General features: G+C 53.0%; 9 protein-coding genes and 1 non-coding gene across 10 annotated transcripts; 5 read left to right on the top strand and 5 right to left on the bottom strand.

Annotated features, from left to right (window-relative positions):
• Positions 1-188: 188 nt before the first annotated feature.
• Positions 189-2,996, bottom strand: BZA05DRAFT_392731 (uncharacterized protein). Its single transcript, XM_051483139.1, has 3 exons — positions 2,496-2,996; positions 766-2,412; positions 189-698 (listed from the first exon to the last, which is right to left on the bottom strand). The coding sequence occupies exons 1-3, from the start codon at positions 2,509-2,511 to the stop codon at positions 376-378; spliced, it is 1,986 nt and encodes a 661-aa protein (XP_051341282.1). The 5' UTR covers positions 2,512-2,996; the 3' UTR covers positions 189-375.
• A 2,622-nt stretch (positions 2,997-5,618) lies between these two features.
• On the top strand, positions 5,619-6,552 carry BZA05DRAFT_251687 (uncharacterized protein). The gene has a single exon (XM_051480033.1). It carries the CDS (start codon positions 5,736-5,738, stop codon positions 6,231-6,233), a length of 498 nt encoding a protein of 165 aa, XP_051341281.1. The 5' UTR covers positions 5,619-5,735; the 3' UTR covers positions 6,234-6,552.
• Positions 6,553-8,382: 1,830 nt separating this feature from the next.
• On the top strand, positions 8,383-8,464 carry BZA05DRAFT_t120. Its single transcript has one exon. It is a non-coding gene; the product is annotated as a tRNA-Leu (tRNA).
• Positions 8,465-10,200: 1,736 nt separating this feature from the next.
• Positions 10,201-11,351, top strand: BZA05DRAFT_350878 (transport protein particle component). The gene is made up of 4 exons (XM_051481289.1): positions 10,201-10,634; positions 10,704-10,821; positions 10,916-11,005; positions 11,072-11,351. Exons 1-4 carry the CDS (start codon positions 10,369-10,371, stop codon positions 11,207-11,209), a joined length of 612 nt encoding a protein of 203 aa, XP_051341280.1. The 5' UTR covers positions 10,201-10,368; the 3' UTR covers positions 11,210-11,351.
• Positions 11,352-13,387, bottom strand: BZA05DRAFT_392713 (malate dehydrogenase, NAD-dependent). The gene is made up of 6 exons (XM_051483138.1): positions 12,970-13,387; positions 12,860-12,891; positions 12,667-12,777; positions 12,128-12,593; positions 11,840-12,072; positions 11,352-11,777 (listed from the first exon to the last, which is right to left on the bottom strand). Exons 1-6 carry the CDS (start codon positions 12,980-12,982, stop codon positions 11,634-11,636), a joined length of 999 nt encoding a protein of 332 aa, XP_051341279.1. The 5' UTR covers positions 12,983-13,387; the 3' UTR covers positions 11,352-11,633.
• Positions 13,388-14,158: 771 nt separating this feature from the next.
• On the bottom strand, positions 14,159-14,760 carry BZA05DRAFT_443477 (uncharacterized protein; the record flags this gene model as incomplete). The annotated part of the gene is made up of 3 exons (XM_051486848.1): positions 14,159-14,272; positions 14,327-14,472; positions 14,706-14,760. 3 exons carry the CDS (start codon positions 14,758-14,760, stop codon positions 14,159-14,161), a joined length of 315 nt encoding a protein of 104 aa, XP_051341278.1.
• Positions 14,761-17,250: 2,490 nt separating this feature from the next.
• BZA05DRAFT_417330 (uncharacterized protein) lies at positions 17,251-17,732 on the top strand (the record flags this gene model as incomplete). The annotated part of the gene is made up of 3 exons (XM_051485455.1): positions 17,251-17,314; positions 17,350-17,643; positions 17,707-17,732. The coding sequence occupies 3 exons, from the start codon at positions 17,251-17,253 to the stop codon at positions 17,730-17,732; spliced, it is 384 nt and encodes a 127-aa protein (XP_051341277.1).
• A 484-nt stretch (positions 17,733-18,216) lies between these two features.
• On the bottom strand, positions 18,217-18,878 carry BZA05DRAFT_251476 (uncharacterized protein). The gene is made up of 2 exons (XM_051480032.1): positions 18,704-18,878; positions 18,217-18,645 (listed from the first exon to the last, which is right to left on the bottom strand). Exons 1-2 carry the CDS (start codon positions 18,768-18,770, stop codon positions 18,401-18,403), a joined length of 312 nt encoding a protein of 103 aa, XP_051341276.1. The 5' UTR covers positions 18,771-18,878; the 3' UTR covers positions 18,217-18,400.
• Positions 18,879-18,986: 108 nt separating this feature from the next.
• On the bottom strand, positions 18,987-21,016 carry BZA05DRAFT_443475 (PINIT domain-containing protein; the record flags this gene model as incomplete). The annotated part of the gene is made up of 8 exons (XM_051486847.1): positions 18,987-19,524; positions 19,581-19,639; positions 19,693-19,859; positions 19,915-20,020; positions 20,080-20,384; positions 20,465-20,542; positions 20,606-20,806; positions 20,872-21,016. The coding sequence occupies 8 exons, from the start codon at positions 21,014-21,016 to the stop codon at positions 18,987-18,989; spliced, it is 1,599 nt and encodes a 532-aa protein (XP_051341275.1).
• Positions 21,017-21,429: 413 nt separating this feature from the next.
• BZA05DRAFT_392699 (uncharacterized protein) lies at positions 21,430-22,181 on the top strand. The gene is made up of 3 exons (XM_051483137.1): positions 21,430-21,581; positions 21,662-21,781; positions 21,846-22,181. Exons 1-3 carry the CDS (start codon positions 21,560-21,562, stop codon positions 22,064-22,066), a joined length of 363 nt encoding a protein of 120 aa, XP_051341274.1. The 5' UTR covers positions 21,430-21,559; the 3' UTR covers positions 22,067-22,181.
• The last annotated feature ends 421 nt before the right edge of the window (positions 22,182-22,602 follow it).

Raw genomic sequence — 22,602 nt, 5'->3', positions numbered from 1 at the left:
TCTGGCGCTACCATTCCTCTGTTACTACGAGCTTCACAAAAGATCACGCATTCTACCTGATGGATCCACACTGATCCGCCGTATTGTCTGGCAGCATGTTAGGAGGTCACCATAGTCTATACAGGCCGTATAATGATGTTCCCACACACTCTCTCCCTTATCTAGCAGCATCCACAGGACGAAACAGCAATCAATCATGTGTAAATTCATCGCTTCAATTGCTTTTTCCCAGCCGACTCCAGTAAAAATACAGATGGTGTTTCCCCATAGCACAAATAGCCCAAGAAAACAGATGCAGCCAACTCCAAAGTAAGAAAGAAACAATTGGACACTGTAAAAGGTACAAATCAACAGAAGAAAGCTGAGGAAATGACATCAATCGCCATCCGCATACAGCAGACGCTCCCGCTCATACTCTTCGAGACTCAAGCCAAGGACCACCTCTCCTTGCTTCGAAGCATCATAGCTCTTCTTCTTCCTCTTCCGTCCAGTCTGCTCTTGGACAACGCCAATTCCGCCCTCTGCATCTCGCATTGCCTTGTTCGCCATATCCTGCCGCTCGCGTTCCATAGCAACAGCCTGCTCCTTCTGGGCATCCGCTTCGGCCTCGTGGTCGTCACGCAGTCGTTGCAGTTCTTCCTCCAGCTGGTGAGGGTCGGGGAATTTCTGTCCGGCAAGCTCGGCATATTCGTCCATGTCTAAACGACCCCATCATTAGCATGTGGTGATAATCCGCAAGTGAAGAAGGGAATAGTTAGAACTTACTAACAGTAACACGGGTCTTAAAAGCCAACGTGATTCTGCCAGGATTTTTGCGCTCTTCGCAGTTGAATTTGTTCTTGATCATTCGCCTGCTACGGCCAGGAAAGAGTTTGGAGATCATCTCGAAGTCGGTGCCAAACATGGACAGCGCCTCGTAGAACCGTTCGGTGGAGTCTTCCTCCCATCTGTCTCCCTTTTCACGCTTGCTCCAGGTGGACGAGTTGACGATGCGGGTATGGACGTTTTCCTCGACAATCTCCATCTCGTCAATCTCGAGGGCATCGCGCTGGTGGCGGTTGACGTGAAGCGACTCCTCGTCGAGTACTAGCTGACCATCGACCACACGCATCTGAGGTGCTGCCACAGGCCGCGAGCTCTGGCGAGCCTGATTCGCCTGCGCCAATCTCTCCAGTCTCTGTTCATCAGTCTCGGCAACTATCTCTCCCCTTGCACTCTGTTCCGCAATCTGGGTTCGAAGTGCGACTTGCTTCCGGGCAACTTCAGTCCAGTCTGTGGCCTCGAGCTCCTTGAGTCGTTTCGACTTCCTGCCCATTTTCAAGTCCGAGCAAAGGTCCTTCATTTTGACTACACCCTCCTCAATCGTTCGCTCTTCTGCATCCTCGGGTGTTTTCGCACGACGCGTCCTACGTTCACCCGGCTCTTTCGGTTTCCTAGGTGCGCGGGGTTTGCGGGGAGCCTTCTCCTTCGGCTCCTTCGCCTTCGCCTTTGCTTTTGTCTTCTTTGCCGCTGGTTTGTTCTTTTTCGGCTGCCGCTCATTCCCCTCCTCCGCCACGTATTCATCTCCCTCGGATTCGTCCTCTGGCTCAAACGCTCTCGCCATGATGTCGTCCATAGGATCATCCTCGTCCTCGTCGTCGTCCAGCTCCGCATCTTGTGCCTGGGGATTATGTGCCTTTGCACGGATAGGCCGGCGGCTACCCTCCGGTGATGCACCCGCATCTATAACCGGGGTTGCCGGAGATGCAGCAACCTTCCGCTTTCGCGACACAGTTGGAGCCTTCCGAGTACAGAGTTTCTTGGCAACCGTCTCGGTGGCCTCTCCCTCTGTCTCCTCCATAGAATCACTCAAGTCTATAGCCACGTCCTCGGTTTCTTTCTGCGTTTCCTTGGGCTTTGGATTTTCTTTGGTTGTGGTCTTTGCCTTCTCCACTGCCTGCCCAACCTGTGTCGCGCCCGTCCAATCAATACCATCGTCTTTCAGCTGCGGAATCCCCCCATTCACCAATACGCCGCGATCGTTCTCTGTGGACTGTCGCACTGGCGCCTCAGTCTCATCTACCGGTTGCGGCGGCACAGACTGTCGGACGACAATAGTCTCGCCCTCTAGCATCGGAATCCCCAAGTTTCGAGGTTCGGAAGGTGTTGAAACACCATCGTAGTCGTAGGGAGAGGGTTGTGATATGGGCGTTGGAGGGAATTCGCTAGCTTCGGGAGCAGGAGGAGCTGGTAGAAGAACATCTACCGTGACCTGTAGCGGCTTGGACACGGGCGCGGGAGTCGGCGTGGGTGTGGGCGCGGGCGCGGGGGTGGACGAGACCGAGGGAGTGGATTCGGCTGCAGACGATGTGTTGGAGGCTACGGCACGGATGCGCACTTTGGCCTTGGGCGCAAACTTATTTTTTGATTTGTCTGGAGAGGAGTTTGGTTAGAAGAGATGCGCGCCGGGGGAGAGTTCACTTTCGGTGACCCGAGACGGATTGAGGAAGACATACTGACGACAGAGCTCATCTTGTAGGAGAAACGGGATGACGGTTAAGGTGGGGATATTTGTACATGCGATGCGGTTGGAGGTGTGTTTGGGAGTGGTGTCGTTGAGTTGGGTTGTTTCGCAGTTCAAATCGACGGCGGGTTTAGGCGGGGCAATTCGCGCATGACTCGCAGCTGGCGGTCGCCGGTGAATTAGCGTGTCACATTCCGGGTAAGAACAGCCACATTTGCCAGTGAACAAAGCCACATCCGAGCTTATGTAGTCAATGCCCATCCCCCGCAGAAGTCCATCACAACCCCTCACCCTACAGCAACAACGTCCCATCCTCCGTTAAAGTCTCTGGTCAGACGAGCAGCGGAGGTACCCAGAGCCGTATGCCATGACCAATGTATTTTGCAGGTAAATGTTGGAGGATTGGATCCAAAGTGTTTTGGTTTGAGCGATCAGGACAATGCAGGTTCTTTGCACAGGTCTTTTTGTATTCCAATGACCAATCTCTGCAGCCTTTTACATGTGGGTACTCTCCTTGAGCGGTTAATCCCCACGATTGTGCGTCACCGCACAGGTAGTTCGCCATCACGCAGATCTACACAGGAATGTACATTAGGTAGATGGTGGGAGATGCGCATCGCTGTCGGAGATGCCGACAGATGTCAATACTTTCAATTCCGTCTGCTAGCTTTGCCTGTGGTCAATTGCAATCAATATCAACGAGCTTGCGGTCAATTGCAATCAATATCAACGAGCTTGTGGGGAATTCCTTACATGTTTTCGTGCGTTGTAATGGACGGCGGTTTTAGTTGCGGCTTCAATGCCTTTCGGGTGTTCTCGATTCAACCACCACCCCCCACCTAGGTCACTCACTTCTTTTTTGACACAAACTTTATCCACTTTTCTCAATTACAACTCGGATTGTAAGATCGTCTTTAAAATAGGTCATGATTTCGCCGATTTACTCTGGAGATAGTACACTCCGTCCAGGTAGCTATATGCGGCCTCAGTTTGACAGGTCCAGCTCTGCTACCCGCCCCCACCTCCGCCAATGTTCTCATCCAGTCAACAATAATATCCGTGGCGAGAGTCGGGAGGTAATATCAAGGTATGGACCATACCGAAGACTCCCGTTACCCCCAATCACTGATGTGCTTCGGTCAGTCCGTTTCCCTCCTGCTTGCCCCTTTCATCTACTTCATTCTCCGAATCACCAAGGGCGATCCCACTAACGGGACCGAGAGGAGCCGTTACTGAGCCCACCGTACGAGGTACTCTACTCGCATTCCACACCCCCGTGCCGACCAACACTTTTCGGTTTGCCGATCTTGCTCCTGATCCTGTGCAACTCCTTCCGGAAACGCTAATAACACTTCCTTCAACTTGGTGATGTTCCCCGTGGTGGAACCGCTACAAGAATCCGGTGTATCTCGGTTAGAAACATGAACTGCGTCTCGACATCCTGCGGCGGATCCGATACCGCCTCGACCTCCGACTGGCTCCGTCCGTTTCGCTGGCCGTGGGCTTACTCCGAGCGCCGTCTCAGGGAGTGAACTATTTACGTGTGATTCCGAAAACATGCTCGCAGTCATCGGGAGTGGATCGATCAAAGGGACGGTTGGCTTTGGACGATGTCGATTCTGTAGGAAGGGAAGGATTACTCCGTTTTCCTCATGGCCGGGGTCACGCACCGTGAGGGGACTTGAGCTCAGCGATGATGTCACGTGCCCAGAAATCATGCGGCTCTTCGATGAACGCATCTCTTCCAGTCTCCTTCTCGGCAGCAAAGCACCCAAAGACCCTACGCGCCACCATTACACACCATCACTTGCGCCGACACGGTTATAATTTTTGTTGTTGGCAATTCTAAGACCGTCCAACCAAGAAGCGACAGCGTGAGTGGGCCTGTGTACGGAAAAGAGAACATCAGAAGAAAGAGCGGGAGAGGATTGGTCGTGTGAGAGAAAGCCGCTACTAAGAAGCAAAGCCGCAGACCGCGCACCAAGCCTTCTCGAATCAAAGCCTCACCCTTCTTTACCATCACCTTCAACGCAACTCGACTCAACTGTAAACCCACTACTCTACCAACACCACCCGACACCACCAACTCCTCTTCTCCTTCCTTACACTCCACCTCCACCTCCGAAGAAACTTCATACGATAACCCCTACACCAAACACAATCATCAACAAACACGGTCGCTGTCACCGGTCGCTGCTCGTCAGAACATAGCTACGACTGTTTCTCTTCCGACATAGCACTCAACTCCCCCAAGACTAGCCAACTTACACAATAGTCTTATTTGACTTTGAAGCCCTTCGTCTACCCTCTCGACTCGCGCCTCCTCTACCTCCTCCCTCTTCTACCTTCCGCCACATCCTCACTCTTTCACACCAATCCCCTTTGAAGCTCGTTCCTAGCCCCTTAGTCGCGTCGCCAGCAGGCTGCATCGTCCGCCCCTAGCTTTCTCATGCGAGGCTCTTCTGTCGTCGTCATGGAAGACCGAAAGCGATCAGTTCCCCACGACCCAACTGAGGATGCCCATCCCCCTTACAAACGTCAAGCTGTTCATTCCTCGCAGCCGCAGAACAGTCATCAGGTACCTCAGAGTCAAGAAGATGTGATCGTATGTATTCCCGTACCCAGTCCCCTGCACGCGGCGCGTGGCATGCGGCTCCGCGAGGCTCGACAGCATATTGAGACGTCGACAGGACTGACAAGTACACCTCTCCCCTACAATAGCATTTTCAAAAAGAAGCGATATGGCGTCAGATGCAGGAATACAAGCGAGAACGGAACATTTTGGAGAGTCGAGTGGAGGAGCTTGACAAGAAGTCTGTTTATCATGACGATCACCTCCGGATAGTGGACGCGTGGTGGACTCAGGTACCTTAGCCCTCCCTCTCCGCAGGCTCCCTTTGTGTGTTATTGACTGAGTGTTTGACGACAGCTCCTCGACGAAGTCAGAATTCTCGCCGGAACACCTGACAGCGGCTCTAGCACGTATCAGAACGGAGGTAAGGATCGCTGTGTAGCTCGCGATGAGATGCGCACAATGGAGGGACATGCGGAGGTTAACGACAAGTGCGCAGCTTCGACCGAATTCCCGTCGTCCTTGCTATTCGACGATGTGGCTTCCTTCGCCGATCACCTCAAGGAAAAGCGGAATCACATAACGAAGTCATTGACCGAGCTGTTCGGAGCAATCAAATCAGGCGCACACTTCAAAGAAGAATCGGAGCGGATCGACGAAATGCAGGCCAGAATTCGCGAGCTTCTCGTGAATGAGCAGGCAAACAAAGTTGAAATCGCTCGATTGGAGAAGGAGGTGGAGAGCGCGGGTGCGCGCCTAACGGAAGCGACAGTGAAATACCTCACCGCCGAGAAGAAGGTCGATCGTCTCAAGAGCCAGACCCTTGCGAAAATCGAACGTCAAGCTATGTTCCATTCGAGCTCAGGACCGGAGCAGAAGGACAGTCCCATGACCGACGAACAGCAATCGGCCAGAGATCGTGAAATCAGCGCGAAGATGGCGGAGGGACATTTTGCAGACGTGGAACAAGCCCGGAAGGAGGCGCAAGCGATCGCTAGCAAACAGAAAGAAGAAATTCAGCAATTGCAGGCCGATAACGCCCGTCTCTCGGACCAGGTTACCACCTTCACGATCAAGGTACGCACTGCTCCCGCGACCCCTCGAGTAGCTACCCGTTCATGGCTGATCGCGCGGCTCGCATCTAGTTTGGGAGGTTGACGGAAGACGACATTGGGAACTGTGACGCATACAAGAACCTCAAGGTTCGGCTAGAAGACATCGCAACACGGTATAACCACATCGAGGCTCTCAACAAGGAATTCAGCGAGAAGATTGAAGGACTGGAGTCGGACCGGTCGGCTTTCAAGGATAGGATACTAGAGGAGCAGAAGGGCGTCCTCGACGAGGTCGCAAATCAGCTGTCGAAGACGGAAGCCGATCTTGCTCGGATACGGGGCGCAAGAGACGATTTGTTGCAAGACCAAGCTCTGAGAAGAGCAAAGGAAGAGGCAAAGCTCTCTGCGTCGAAAGAAGTGAGCGAGCTTGCCGAAGTTAGGGCGGCAAGGATCGCCTCGCTGGAACTCGAGGTGGAGCGATTACAAGCGGAGCTAGACTTGGATACGCAGCCAAGCGCTGTCAACACTTCGGATCTGGACTTGCCGCAGCTGAAACAAAAGCACGAACAGCTGGAAAAGGCATACAAGGTGCTAGCGCAGGAGCTACCCGGTTTGGAACAAGCTTTTAAAAAGGCGCACGAGTTGAGCAACAAGAAAGTGGCACATCTGGTGGAGACCGAGGAGAAGCTCAGGCGGCTACTTGCAGAGGTATGGAGCAGAAGTGCAATGCTAAAATTGACATCGCTGACTGATTCCTTGTCACAGAAAAACAAGGCAGACTCCAAGTACTTCGCTGCCATGAAGTCTAAGGAAGGATTGATGCTGGAGAACCGGGCTATCAAGAGCCAAAACTCCAAGAGTACCGAGATCATCACCCAGCTCAAGGATGCCGAGAAGAAAGTTCGCGACTTGATGGTATCCTTCAACCCTCTGAGCTTGTCCCAAATTTCTCTTTCTAACATGTGATGCAGTCCAGCCTGGAGAAACAACTGTCCGAGATGAAGCACAACAATCAGGCCCTACTTCTGAAGAACCGCGAGATGCAGTCCAAGATTTCCGAACAGTCCAACACAATCGACTCTCTGAAATCCCAGCTGGAGACGTTGAACGCATCGCTCAGGAGCCGTGACTCTTCGTTGGCCAAGGAGTCGGCCAACCGTAGGGATGCGGAGATCGAGATCGAGAAGCTTCATGTCAAGATCGACGAGACGGAGAGAGCGTTGGAAAGTAGTAACAAGCCTGTTGAGAGTGAAAATAGCCAGTTGGAAGCTTTACGGGTGAGTCATTTCGATCCTTGAGGTGCAGTGCTACGTGCTAACTTGTGTGCAGCAAATCGCTCTTTGCGCAGTATGCCGAGGCCGCTTCAAGAACACTGCTATCCGGACCTGTGGGCATGTGTTTTGCAGACAGTGTGCCGACGAACGGATCGCTTCCCGGTCTCGAAAGTGCCCCAACTGCGGCCGAGCATTCGCCGCCACTGATCTATTCAGTGTCCATTTGTAGCATCATCTGCGCCAGCCGTTTTCTCTTTCACATTTTCGGGTTTCCGCAATGTATCACTTCATCAGACAGAGTGTTGCCTTGCCTGCCTGCCTGCGAACCATAGCTTAGTAGTTTTAACTTTGACCAATCACAACTGCCCCCTTGAGCGGAACCGCGACGGACCGGCAATTACTTTTCTCCTTCAATTCAACGAACGCCACATACTTTTTTCCTGAAGACCATGTGTATTAGTCAGGCTCTCCCGTCATTTTGTATTTTGCGATTGCGTGATAGAAAGGGGAATTACCAGGGAACTTGGGAAAAAGGTTGTTTGCTTTGCTTTTTTAGTCTTGTACATATCCTTCACACTAGTGTCCCGGTAGAGGGATGAATGAGCGAGGTACGTTGAAAGATGGGTACTACGAAATTAAGCCATGGGTCTCCATCGCCGCCGCCGCTTGTTAGAAACTCAACTCGGGTCCTTAGACCGTGCCGCGGTCTTGACGGGATAATGCGTGGTGAGGCGGTAGAAAGCGGTCAGCAGGAGCGATACAGCGAGGGAGGGAGGATGTTCGAGTTGTGGAGTGATGATGTACCTACTCAAAGAATAAATGTCTTTCGAACTGTGCTGAACTGTGCCCACGAACGACTCGTTCTTTTCTCCCGCTCTTAATGGTCTCCGGCGCCGTTGCTCTCAACTCGCTTTGGCCATTTGATAGATGTCGTTGGAGGATGGCTCATATTGTGTAGCTCAGGCTAATCATTAACAAGGTGTTCTGGCCGAGTGGTCTAAGGCGCTAGCTTCAGGTGCTAGTGGAGCAATCCGCGCAGGTTCGAATCCTGCGGACATCACTACTTTTGATTTTTGGCCGCGTTGTATAGATACTTGGCTGCTTGAAGTTTGGTTTTTTTGCTGGCGGGGGAGGGACCCAGGGCAGGCAATACCGGTATGTAGTGCCGATACCTGCAAGTACCATAGCCCAAGTACCAGACCACAGCGGCATTCCCGCTGTTCCCAACATCGGCCAGTTAACTCTGCGTTTACAGGGCCGTGGGAACGACTGGTTGCCGTCCGCCGTCCGCCGTTCGCCGGTCCATACACAGGTCCCAAAACGTGAGCAACTGCTCCTGGGTGCTCGAATGCTAGGCAGCGTATGGATGTAGGTATGTACCGACAAATGAGATTCGACTGATTCTCCGGCACCAGCTAACCCCCTCCCCCACAATGAACGTGGTTTTCGAGCCAACGCAGAAGTGTTTCGTTACGGGTGCTCGAAACTCACTACATGAAATATCATTCGTAAAGCGAGTGATATTGATTGATTGTAAGTTTCGCCGGTACGGGTGTGGATATATACTGGTATCCCCTACATGTCCGGCGTTTGTAAATTTGCTGTACCGCACCAAGTTACCCCCAATCTGGACCGATGCAGAAAAAACTGGCAACGAGTGATACCAAAAGCGTTCCGCGAGTGGACTCTTCCGGAGAGCAACTTGTGTGGAGTAAGTCAGTAGAAACAGGCTCTCTACCATTACGTATCCAGCGGCGGACATCTCTACTTCCCTTCTCCCGAAGCTTTTGTAAACATTTGGCAGTGTAGGTAGTAGGTAGTAGAGTCCGCCGCCGCTCTCGGCGTAGTAGAGTCTGCCGGAGGCCCGCCTGCAACCTGGCTGCTTGTTTGTAAATTGTGACTCGAGTCCCGGCCCCACAACCTCTGTATCAGCGCTGTTGCTCCTTTCTCTGGTATTGGCACCGATGATGTTTGAAGTACAGTGGGTCAGAGGCAGCGATGGCGACTGTCATGGTACCTAGCAACCGTGACTGCTGCAACCAGACTGATCCAGACAGTGAGCTGTGTGGTCGCGTAGTGCGCACTGCTGCCTCCCAATCGGGCATACTTTGCAGTGCAACAAATTTACATACGCCCCGGACATGTAGGGGGTATCATACCTTTGGGTATGTCTGTACTCTACGCACCTCGACTATGTACCATACCTGAGCCGCTGTTGTGAAGTTTCGGCTACCTACAGGCTACAGGCTTTGTGGATGGTGGTATTCCATATACCAGTATGTAGTCCATCAAGCGTTCCACCTTCGGCTCGATCTACATAGGTCCTTAGAAACAAGCAACTCCAGGAACGATGGTCTCGCACCAATAGATAGCTTTGATCGAGTAAATGCGGCGAGAATCGCCATCACTCGATAGGTAACTACCCAAATGTCTCCGCCCTAACTACATACCCCCGATGCTCCGGCGAAGAGGAAGCGGACGGTTGAGGTTTCCATAGATAGCAGAGCATCGGGGGGACGGGGAATCGGGGGAGCGTTAGCTATCGACGGTAACCGTCGAAGGGGAAATATGGAGAATCGGCGGGAGCTCAATCTCATGTCCGAGTGATGCGAGGTGCCGGTGCGCGGGGACAATTTTATCAACGTGCCGCCCGGGGCTGGGATGGTGAAGATGCGAAGTGGAAGGTGTAGTTATCTATGTCGTAGGCAGGATAATGTGGTTGATGCTTTCATACTTAGGATGGGACATCATGGCAGCGTATGCATATGATACATAAATATGCATCTCGTCCTTGCCCATGAAGCTCTAACCTCTAACCACCATCCCTACCCAGCTATCTAGCGCATCTCTCGCCCACCTCCCACTCCCGTACTCGCACCCCAACCCAACAAGCACCCCCCAGCGCCCCCCAGCACCCCCCAGCAACCTCCCACGACGCGCCGCCCACCCGCCCGCCCTTTAACGATGTCATTCGACGCCCCGCTCCCGCCATTCAGCGCGTCCGACCCGAACGCGACATTCCTCAACAGCTCCGCGCTCGACCTACTGCTGATCGAGATCGTGCCTTTGGCACGACGGCTCGCGCTCCACTCTACGAGCGCCGGGGGGGAGGGGGGCGACGGCGAGGGGGGCGATGGCGAGGCCACCGCCGACGAGGAGGAGCAGCGCGAGGCTATGTTCTACCGGCTTGAGCAGCTGGGGTTCAAGGTTGGGCAGGGGCTCGTGGAGAGGTGCGTACGTTGCGAAGGAGGGGAGGAGGGAGGGGAGGGCGAGTGCTGATGATGGGCGGGAGAGAATAGGTTCTCGAGGGACCGCGCAAGAATGGTCGAGACGCTCGATGTAATAAAGTTCATCTGCAAGGACCTGTGGATGATTGTGTTCCGGAAGCAGATCGATAATCTCAAGACGAACCATAGGGTATGATGATGTCCTCCCGCCCTCCTCTCGTCCTCCGTCGCCGAGCCTGCTTTCCTTGCCTGGCCTCCGCTGATGATGGACGGACGTGAAAAAGGGGGTCTACGTTTTGACGGATAATGCGTTCCGGCCGTTTTCCCGGATGAGTACCGAAGCGGGCGGGAATGCCGTGTTGAAAGCACAACCTGTAAGAATATCCTACCTGTGGCGCAAGTGGAGGAGGAGGAGGAGATGGTGCTGACGGGTATTTCAGTTTCTATGGTTTCCCTGCGGCATCGTCAGAGGCGCGCTGGCAAACATGGGAGTCAATGCAAGCGTGCAAGCCGAAACGACAGAGCTACCGACAGCAACCTTCAAGATCGAGACCATCTCCGGGAGATCGGCGGTATAGACGGAGGCGGGACGAGAGGGGGAACTCAGCTACAGCTATACTCTGCCTACTACTGCTGCTGCTGCGAACCACAAATTTGTCACTGTCACACTTCACGGTTTTGTTTGTTTTCTTCATCTTGATATTGCATGGAACTGGCGACTGGCGCAATGACTTTTTTATTTGATATCGTTATTGCCATGTAAGAACTCAAGCAGCAAATACCATCCACCGTTTCCCCTCACCTTTCCATCTTCCTCCTCAACAAAAAAACTTTGGTATCATGCAACTGTTTCATCCGAACCCGCCGTTGAGACCGATGCAGGAAAAAAGAGAGAGGAAAAAGGATTGTGCGCAGGATTGATTGATTAACTGTACATCACAACCGAATCATCATCAGCTTTTGTTTGATTTACACACTCGAAACAAGCGAACCAAGTTGGGATTACAACTTTGCACTGGAGGCCTGGGCGAACTCGACACCCTTGGAGATGTTGCCCTTGAGGCCAGCAATAGCAACCTCCAATAGCTTCTTCTCGGCGTCCGAGGCCTTGCCCAGAGGGTTGGTGGCCTTGACGACACCACCGGGCTGTTGCACACATCGAGTATTAGCGGATGGAAGGAAGGATTCCTGAAAAGTGGGATACATACTCCGAGCTCAATCGGAACGGCGAAGTACTCCAAACCACCAACTGCCTTCAAGATCTCGTCTCCACCGGGAACACCGGGAAGGTAGACGAATGAAGGCTCGACGATACCGGTCTCACCCTTGTCGGCCTTGAGAACAGCCTCGGCGAAGCGGTAACCAGCGTAAGCCATGGACAAAGTGGCGGATCCAGCGCCATCCTTGGCCTTAACGACCTCGTCACCACCGAATTGGATTCCTGGGGTTTGTTAGCCGATGGAGCTTGACGGTGGAGTGGGGGGTGTATGGCTCACTCTTGATCAAAGCCTCAATCTTGTCATCGGGGATCGAGACAGAAGGAGTAGCCAGGCTCAACAGAGGAACAATAGTGTCACCACTGTGTCCACCGACGACGGGGATGGTGAGTTTCCGGGGGTCCTTCTCGCCGGTAAGCTCGGCGGTGAAGGTGGAAGCACGAACGACATCCAGGGTGGTGACACCGAAGAGCTTGCGGGCGTCGAAGACGTTGTGGGCCTTCAGCACCTCGGCGGCGATGGGAACGGTGGAGTTGACAGGGTTGGAGATGACCAGGACGTAGGCCTTGGGGCACCACTTGGCGACACCGGTGATCAGGGCGGCGACAATTCCGGCGTTCTTGGTGAAGAGCTCATCTCTGGTCATACCGGGCTTGCGGGGAAGGCCGGCGGGGATCACAACGATGTCACATCCCTCGAGGGTCTTTTGCAGTCCGTCGTCCTTGGGGAGGTATCCGGTGGTGACCTACGGCGGGCGGCGAAAACTGTCAGTCCTGGACGCGGGGGAGATGGATGTTGATTCTTCGGGGCAAACTTACAGCCGGGGAGGCAATGTGGGAAAGATCGGCCGCGACACCGGGGGTGTTCACAACATCGTAGAGGGCCAGCTCGTCGATGAGGGGACTGGCCTTGAGGAGGAGGGACAGAGGCTACAGATGGTTACACCGTGTCAATAAACCGTTGCCCCTGCCTTGTCCCACTGAGGGGTAAAGAGGGGTCTTCGTCGTTTACCTGGCCGATTCCACCAGCAGCACCGAGGACAGCTGTTTTGCGCGTCAGTCAACCGCCCGCGATGATGGCAGCACGCATCCTCCCTCCGCATCCGGTGGATATGAACGTACCAGCTTTGACCATTTTGACGGTAGTAGGAGTTATGGATGAAGAATGGGAAGTGGGTATGAGGTGATGAAGAGAAGCTGAGGGGCTGTGTTGATTGTTGGATTGAGGGTGGGATGGGGTTTATCTTAAGGAAGAGGAGGAGATGATGTGGATGGTGGGGTAAATAAGCTCGGCGACGACGGCGGACAACTCTCCTCTACGCATACATGTGGGTGCATGGCTCCAAGGAAGGAGGGGTTAGTTTGGGTAGTGGTCGTGGTAGGTTGGGTGCTGGTGGTGGTGGTTGTTTGTCTAGCAGAATTAAAATGGCGGCATCGCAGGGATCAACTCCCCACCTAGAGCAACCATAGAGGTGAAGCTCGCCGCGATGATCATGGTGATAATGGTGGTGGTGGTGATGATGCGATGGATGGATGCCACTCTGCCTGCAGAACTCCGCATATTACTTCACATGAGGTCTTCGATCCGCTTCCCCATCCATCCATCGCCACATTGACTTCAGCCTGTGACAGCAGGTGTTTTTTTCGTGCGGAGTTTGGCGGTGGTAGCACATACCATCTCGATATCCGTATCCCGCGTTTACCCCCAATGTTTGACAGCATCAATACGGCCGCAAGCATCGGCGCGGGAGTTCGGCGCATGGAGAATTTTTACGAAATAGGTACCCTCATCTACAGCTCCCCACGGGCAGCTGCACTCCATCGGCAGACCCCCACCAATCCCACTATCACCCCCAGTGTCACCATCACCACGACCATCACCACGACCATCACCATCGTCAACAAGCAAAGAAGCTGCGCCACGGGCCTCAACCGGCCGGAAACAGCCTTGCAGCCGGCAGACGATCTGCTCCAACTAGAGGATTTACACTCCGATCCTCCGAGGCATGTTCGGCTATGCAGCCAGCTTCCCCGGCTGGGGCCCCAAAAATCCATCGGGAATTCTCGCTACCGGAGAGAGACGGAATAACTATTTGCACGGGACACCCGCCGCCTGCAACGACGGTTATCCCTCTTTTCGGAACAACCGCGGCGGCGCCGGCGGACGGAGGAAAGACAGCACGGAATCATGCAACAAAGAACGCCAGATCTTCCGGTTATCCCCATTTATTGGTCCGGCCACTTCCCTTCCAAAGCTACGGTACACGCTAGTGCAGCAGGCGCATGCCAGCCACATCTAGCTACTGAGAGCTCAAGCCTCAGCGGTCCCCACTTCGTTTCCCTTTGATCCACGGTTCGCTTTCCCGTGGGATTCCTTCACACCTCTATGCGAGTGGGGGGTTGCGCTAGTTCTGGCGGCAGTGTCCTGTATATAAATGTCGGAACCCCCAGGATGAATCCGGCGGAAGTGAAATGATACCTGGACGAGGTCGGGGCGGTAATGGTTCTTGGTCGAGAAGTTGGTGGTCGTGGAATAGGCACCGCGGTTTCTCCTCTCGAACTCCTTCTCTTGGAAGAGGGCGGTAGGCTTCTGGCTGCTGTCCTCACAGTCGTGCTTGATGATTACTATTCGGACGTGTCAGTCGTGCCGCTGCGGAAGAAAAGAAAAAAACAGTTGGGTTGATGTACCGATAACACCACCCTCGCCAGGCGCATGTTGGACTCCAATGGCCTATTCTCCGATGAGCCAAACAAAAACATCACCAATACCAGCGGCTACTGCAGGAGCACGACATTCTCGTTGACGGACCCGGATTGTTACACACTCGTCAGAACATATCCCCAACCGATCTGCGTACGAGTTGCCATGCGGTTGCGCACATTGGTCAGGTTCGGAGGCTCCTTGGAGAACATGGGAGCTTTTGAGCCCCGCTTGACGATGTACCTAAGCTGAGGTTGGCTACACGATTTTCTCTAGTGAAGGCGTTCATACAGAGGAACCATTGCTGGCGATCTCCTAGATGAGATCGGAGCTGATGTTGTGATTGATGGTCACGTTTTCGAGACAGCAGTGTGTGAACTATCGTTTGCCGGTTTGATTGGTAGTACGCACCTGATCGTGATGTTGGAATTCGGCGGTGTAGTGGGTGCTCTGGGGGATGGAGGATGAGGAATTCGGCGATAGTGGGTGCTCTGGAGGATGGAGGATGAGGAATTCGGCGATAGTGGGTGCTCTGGGGGATGGAGGATGAGGAATTCGAACGGAGATAAACAGGCATGGAGTCTGTCCAGGGACAGGGACGGAAGCCTAGTTCGCCAAATAAGGATCGTCTTCATTATTAGTGACGTCGTTGATCTCTACGTATTGACGTCTACTCTACTGGTGCCGGTAGACTTGGGGGAACTACTCCCATGAGGCCCCCAAGGTGACTGACGTCATTCCTTTAGATCGCCACAATATTCAGCCCAGCGGTTGTATGCGAATGAAGGGTTGGAGGCTAGAAAGGAAGTCCTACCTAGCAAGGTACCTTCCACATGCCGACAGGCTGAGGAAGGCTGGCTTGTGATGCGGTGGCAGACTCTCGGCCGTAACCACCCTTTTTCCGCCACTCTCGCCATAGCACTCGGCGTTAGTTTGACCTCACTATTGAAACTGGGAGAAGAACTTGATTTGATTATAGAACGATACGAGAAAGATGAGAAAGGAGACTGCTTGTAGAAAAACGAGCTCGTGTAAACAACAAGATGAAGCCGGGCCTCGGACAGAGGATGCGACGATAGCTGTCGCCGGACTCGGGCTGGGAGCCTGAAGAGGCTTATTCTGGTGAGAAGCCAGTGACAATGCAAGGAAGCCACGAAGGCCATGAAGGCTGTATGCGACGATGCAAAAGGACAGAGGACACGGAAAAGTAGCAGTGACACCGGAACAGGCAAAAACACGCATAATATCAACCCTCACATCCCACAAATTTACACTCTCCTACTCCCTTGCACTTCCCCTTGAGACGCCTACGAGCTTATCCGTCTACTTACACACCTAATCGAACATCACGAGACTACAGCCCGGCCAAGGCTTCAAGGTGTCTGATAGATGTGGGTACATATCGCCAAGGCATCTAGAGTACATAGACACATTCCTCGCTTCTTCCCGCTCCACTCCAGAGTCTGGATAGCATTGATACCGATATGCATTCACGCTTGCTTTTTCCAGCTATGGGCACAACTCCATCAGGTTCAGCTGCCCGGTGGCGGCTTCCTGAGTCCTCCGGCAGCTGCTGGCTGGCCGCACTCGCCGCTCATGCCGTGCCGCCGGCCGGCCATCTTCTCACTTCTCCTTCGAAGATGATGACCGAAACTTTTTTACGAGGAGAAGCATCGACGAGCAGTCCGGAGTGAAGTGGCCTCCTGTTGTTGGCCTTGATGGTTGTTGACGTGCAGCTTTCGAAACGGTATCATGCGGTTCCGGCAGGAACTGACATCTGTTGAAAGGTATCCAACCGATGTAAGCTGACAATCACTCCTTTTCACGACCTCGCAGACTGCGGAGCCCCCTCGGCACACTTGAAACATTCTGGCGTGTTTCGTCGGTTGAATCGTACACGTTGGCTACATCGAGATGGAAATCCGCACGACAAAAGTACGACAAAAGCACTTCCAAGTTACAACTGCGTGAGGGAAAAGGAGAGGTTGGCGTCTTGTTTCAACTCCGTGGAAGTCGAACCGAGCACCCGACACATCACGATCGCCGTGAACTGAAACTCCAGACCGCCACCCTGAAGTAACGATAGAAATACTTGCGGGTGTGTAGTGTGCACTGAACTACTGGTACACTAGACTCTATCATTCTATGTATGTATCATAGACCTTGAAGCGCATATGCAGATCTCTGCCCCAGAAGATGCGCCGCACATCACCGCATGCAGCCCTAGGTCCGTCCTCCCCGCTCGCCGCGCGCGTGGCCGGAGCATGGGCGGGGATCTCCCAAGCCTTACCCTTCCATCAGGATTCAGCCTCCAAGCGCCCCCCGCTCATGCCCGTATTTAGCATAGCGCGTGCCGTTCTCGGCGCTCGCACCACCACCAGTCGTCATGCACTGCCTCCCACACCCCCCAGTCGTCGGCCACGCAATTCATCTCCAAGTCTCACCACTTGCACCCACCTTCCACCAACCAAACCAACACAACCTGCTTTTCAAAAAAGCCGCTTCACGTTCCTTTCCCCTACATCCCTTGCCTTACCAAGTTGTACCTAACTACCTACCTCGCGTCAACGCACAACTATTTTTGAACTCCGCCTTCTTGCATACTACCTCCCTACAGCTCCGCATTTCCTTGTTTCATAGCACTGCAGGACTCCCTTTTACAACATCTCAACGTACACAAAACCCTCCCGCAATCCGCAATCATGGCCTTGACGGATCATTACATGCTCTGGTCCTACGTCTTCGTCTTCATGGCCTTCTCCACTGGTAAGCTTTCTCCTCCGCACCTACCTCACCCCCAGCACTAACCACGTATCTCCACACAGCACTCTACATCTACCGCACCTCCTGGCTGCCGATGATCACCTCGTCCTCCTCCTTCAGCTCAGACCTTGAAGCCGGCCTTCACAGCGACACCTTCAGCCTAACGGCGAACATCGACGACGAAGACAGCCGGAGCGGGCTCGACGTAGCCGCGAAGCGCGAGGTCCTCGCCATCATGAAGCGACGGGGCGTCGATTTCGACGAGGCACGACGGATCGCCGTCGAGCAGAAGCTGGCGCGGAACGGCATCGCGCCGGATGGCAGACCACTGGGTATGTTGTCACATGATTGCGGGTGCGGATGATGTGGTGCCAAGTGCTGACGGAAATGACCAGATCCGAGGGCTGTGTTCTTCTCATAAATGATCGGATTACCGACTCATGGTCGCTCGTTCGGCCGAGCGACCTAGTCGCTACAAAACAAGACCTGTCCACAAAAACTATTATATCCGCCTTCCGACCCGACAGTCACCCCACACACGGGCTCTTCGATTCAATCCACCTTTCCTTCTGCCTTTGCATCTTCCATTTTCCATCTTCCATTTTTCATTCGTCATAGGTTGGGGTAGGGCTACATATCATTTTTTCTTTTGTTTCGGGGGTCAGGGGAGCATACATTTCCTTTTTTCTTTTCTTTTTCTTTTTCCTTTTCTGCTTGGTTGATTGATTGATACTCTACTGTACGGCGGCGGCGGTGTGTCTCTATCAGTATCGTATTTCCCTTTGTCGTTTCGCTTATTCTCTAGAAAGCGCGCGCGCGGTTCGTTTGGTTGGGGGAGGGGGGGGGGCTTCATTTCATTTACATACACCATATTACTGGATGGTTTCTCATATTCATAAGCCAGTTGGGCATTTTCCCCAGCAAATCATCAAGTAACACACATCCGCACGATCGCACTAAGTAGGGTAGAGTAGAAGTACTTGGTATTAAGGTGTATGCCTAAAATTGTCATGACCGCCCGCCCCATCCGTCCAATCCATTCCATGCCGCCAACCCGCTGAAACGAAAAAGCTACAGTATGATACCCACTTACGTCCTCGCTTCGGAAGGAAGAAAACAAAATGACAACCACTCCGGATTACAAACTAAGAATGAATGCCTCTCCTGAGAAATGGGAAATGAGAAGAAAGAAAAAAAAGACTGTTGAGCCTCCAGAACGTAAAAAAAAAGCAAAAGAAAAAAAAATGTAGACAAAGAAATCAAGAAATCCACCATGACTAGAAAGAAGGAGACGGGAAGAAAAAAAAAGAATGCAAAAAGGAAAAAGAACAAGCCTAAAGAAATCAATCAATCAATCAAATCCCATGACTCCGAGTATCCCGTTTTACCTACCGGCCCCGACAACAGACACCACAAACAATACGCAACACACAGCATGCAAAAGAAATATCGATATCATCCAAAAGACAACATGCGAAACAAGGTGGAAGGTAGAAAAAAAGAAGGAATACGAGGGCGTGGAAGAAAACCGACTAGTTTATTTGGGGAATAGGAGGATGATGTGTAGCTGTTACTTCCGTCCCAAGATGAAGTCCTTTCCATACTTGAGGCCTGATATAACCATGGGAGACTCAAGAAAAGGTAAAAGGAAACGTCACTGTCAAAAGAAAATAGATTAGAATGGTTCGTCATACCAACCACTGTTTGAGAGGTCCGGGTAGTTTATGTTGTATGGTGGAGTCCCTACCGGTGAATATCCATTCGGAGCCGTCGAATCAGAACAAGAGCGCATGTAGCCCACAACACTCGACGGGGTCGGTAGTGAGTTGTCGCTGCTGTTATTACCGTTACTGGTGGCGGTACGCTTAGCTGGGCGAGGCGGCTCATCGTCGTCGTCACTCAACGTCAAATCGATGACTTGCGCGATGGGACGCTTATTGCCCATGCCTCCATTCCGGCCATTGGCACTGTTGGTAAATGATTCATCCCGGGAGTTGGAACCCGCTGGTGTGGTGGTGGCAGAAGGCTGGTAACTCCTCCTCGGGTGGATATCATCGAGATCGACAATCTTGCTGTCGTAGTGACCGCCCTCATCGTCCGAGCTAGCTATGGGAGAGTTCGACGCCTCCGCCGCGACGGACCATTTACCCTCGGAATTGATGGTGACGGATTCGACCGTCTTCGGTGTAGAGTTCAGGATATCGTCAAAGTATCTGATTTGAACAGTCATTAGCACGGCCCCATTTAGAGCGGGGTATGAAAGTCGTACCTATCCACGACGAGCTGTGTGAACATGATGCTACGGTTGCAAGTAGGACAAGTCCATGTCTACGCCATGTCAGTTAGAAATCAACCAAGGAAAAATCTCGAGTCGTTCATACCGGTGCTTGTAGCTGCAACTGCAGGAAAGATGTGGCGTCAAAGCACTGCGAATGCGCGCAAAACGATGAGCGCACGGGTAGATCAATGCGCAGTGTCGATATTGGACATTTCAGGGACATGATGGCGGAAGTTGCAACGAGATCGGAATCCTCGTTCTTTTTGATCACTAGGATGACCTATTAAGAGGCGTAGGCTAAAACACAAGCGACGAAGACACTTACTATCAGATATCACTGTTTCTTTGGCGATGGCATTCCCCTGCCGTAGTTTCAAGACTAGATTCTCAACCGTTTCAAACTTGACCAAGTTAACCACAAAAGCAAACTCCTGGTTATTCTTGTCAGTTAGCCACAAGCCCGAATGCTTCACGTGCGTTATGAGCGAACCTTCTGAGTCATTGCATATGTGAGTCCGATCTGGTTGCGGTAGTTGGGCGTGAGATTCAACCTATCAGTGATGTCTGCTGGACGCGTAGATCCAGGCTTGTTCTTGAGACCTCGCAGATTCAGACCCGGGCCCGCCACCACCGTCTCGTTGACACGTAGTTCGACCTGGTGTGGGAACGCGATTTCGGTGTTTCGAACAAATGGTGAGAATTGCTCCACTGCCGCACAATAGACCATGCATCTATATGACAGGTCATTGGTCAACTGGTTGACTTGGTTCTGGCTTAGTGAAACAACCGTTGTAACTGTATTTCGATGAGACGACATGACCGCAGGAATGTTAGCCTTGATATGCGGGTGTTCCGAGGGGAAAGATGCAGCAAACCTGGACATTTTGCCTGATCGCTGAGCGGCGCCAGTATCGTGTAGAACGGACTCTCCTTCCAGAAGATGCGGATCGGCGCTAGACATCCAGACTCAGTCATCCTGTCCACCGAACCAAACATTGGCGATCTGGGCCGCTTACCTCCGGTATGACCGTATGCGTGAGGCGGTAGAGCTGGGCGGCCGGGCGGGGAAGCAGTGAAGGCATTAGCAGCGTGGGTTACGCCGCGGGAGACCGACCTCGCGGGCGAGGCACTGCTACCGGGGACTTCGTTGTGATGTACCAGGTTCTTGACTCGTTGGAACGCCTGTGTGTCGCCTCTCGAAACGATCGATTCGATGTCTGCAGACAAGCGTCAGTTTGCCTGTCGGCGACGCGATCAAGGAGCGGTATGTATTGTAACCTACACGTCGTCAACCGCTTCTGAAGGGGTTGTTTGAGTCCGCTGGTAGGCTGTCCCTCGGCCTTCAGAACAGCCTGCAGTTGCCGCACGATAAGGCTGCCGTTCACGTAGCGGATGAGGATCGCGGCTTCCTGTTGAGTGATAGCCATGGTTGTATTTCGATTTGTAGTGTTCGAGTCTAGTGATTTTTGTGGTTGTGCAATCAAAGGCGGAAATGCTGCATAGCCGGCGCAGGGAAAGTCGCGAGATCGAGGGGTGCAGCCGGCTGACCCTTCAGTAGGAACGAAGGCGGCGGATCGGTGGTGACGGGAGGATACGAGGGGTGGTTGTTGTAGTACTGGAGCGGATTAAAAGAAGGACTTGAAGGGGGTCAGCAGCTGGAGGGGGGCAAGTGGGAGAGGAATGGAGTTGTGGTTGTGGTGATTCACTGCGCGTCTAGGACTCCGCAGCGAGTAGACAGAGCGGAGGTCTATGCGTGGGGGGGGCAAGAGCCGCTTCTCGCTTGACTTCGAATCACGTAACAAAGCTTTTTTTGCTGTGCTGAAATTCCGCGGTAGCGACCAGAACAAACCCAACGAACAAACAGTTGACTTCTTCCACCACCTTTACCCCACCACTTCCACCACCACCGCGACCGCCACTTTCTCGCCACTTTCTCGCCACTTCCACCCCAAAGAAAAACACAAAGAACAATGGCCAAATCTGCCAGAGCCAGTACGTCCCCAATCCGCATTATAGGAATATACGGGAAATAAGAGGAGACAAAGCTTTCTGACACGGAACTCGGAAAACAGCCATCTCGAAGCGCAACAGTGCGACTCGTCGCGACACCATCCACAAGCCCGTCGAAGACGAGCGCCTACAGAGACTGTCGGAGAAGCTTCTCGCGATCGCGAAGGCGGAGCTCCCCACAGGTTCGTTTTGGACCCTCCGTCTGTACATGGAGAAACGGAGCGCCGATTGATGTGGTTTGCGCAGAGTCCACCAACCCCGCGAACAAGAAGGACGATGCCATGGATGTAGTCGAAGAGTCCAAGGCTGGAGAGACGACTGCAGCAGCGCCTGCAAACGGCCCCAGCAAGAAGCGAGCGTCGAAAGGGAAGATCTCTAGACCTCGGCATACCCGCAACGCTGTCGTCTTCCCGAGTCTTCGGAAAAATCTTCTGAGGCAGGGCGCCAAGCGAAAGACAAAGGCTTGATTTGGAGGAACTGGGAGCTGGGTTTACTTTGATTTTTGTTCGCCGGTCATAAAAGCATGGAATTCAGGAAGCACAACTGTAAATAATCACATGATAAACGTTCATTTGATACCCACTGGGCACCTCGCCACATTAATTGGTGTGAGCTTGAGACGTAGAGTATAACCCTGAGGCTAATGTCAGCATGCAAGTTGTCGCGCTGGTGCCGTACTGGAGGCATTGCTCGGAAAGCTTTTCATTCGAGCACATCAGAGGCGCCGGAATCTTCACGTATCCGGTTCCTAGTAGAGCAGTTTCTGCAAACATCTGCCTGCCGTGAAATAACCATCCGCAGGCAAGATATTTGGGGTAGGGCCACAATTAAAAACCTTCCAAATGAATCTCCTAGCGACATGGTAATCCATTTGCGCGGCTGGATTGGCGCAGGTGATGCCGAACATGCATGCTAGAAACAGCTCCCCCGAACCCATGCGTGGCCGGTGAATTCTGGTGTTTTCCGGACTTGTAAGCATAGAGAAAATCCTGAATGTGCCCCC

The sequence above is a fragment of the Tricharina praecox genome (assembly GCF_024521635.1).
Source record: "Tricharina praecox strain CBS 144465 chromosome Unknown BZA05scaffold_7, whole genome shotgun sequence".
In the NCBI taxonomy this organism is placed as follows: domain Eukaryota; kingdom Fungi; phylum Ascomycota; class Pezizomycetes; order Pezizales; family Pyronemataceae; genus Tricharina; species Tricharina praecox.
Note: the sequence above shows the minus strand (reverse complement) of the source record. Positions and strands in the feature narration are given on the sequence as shown.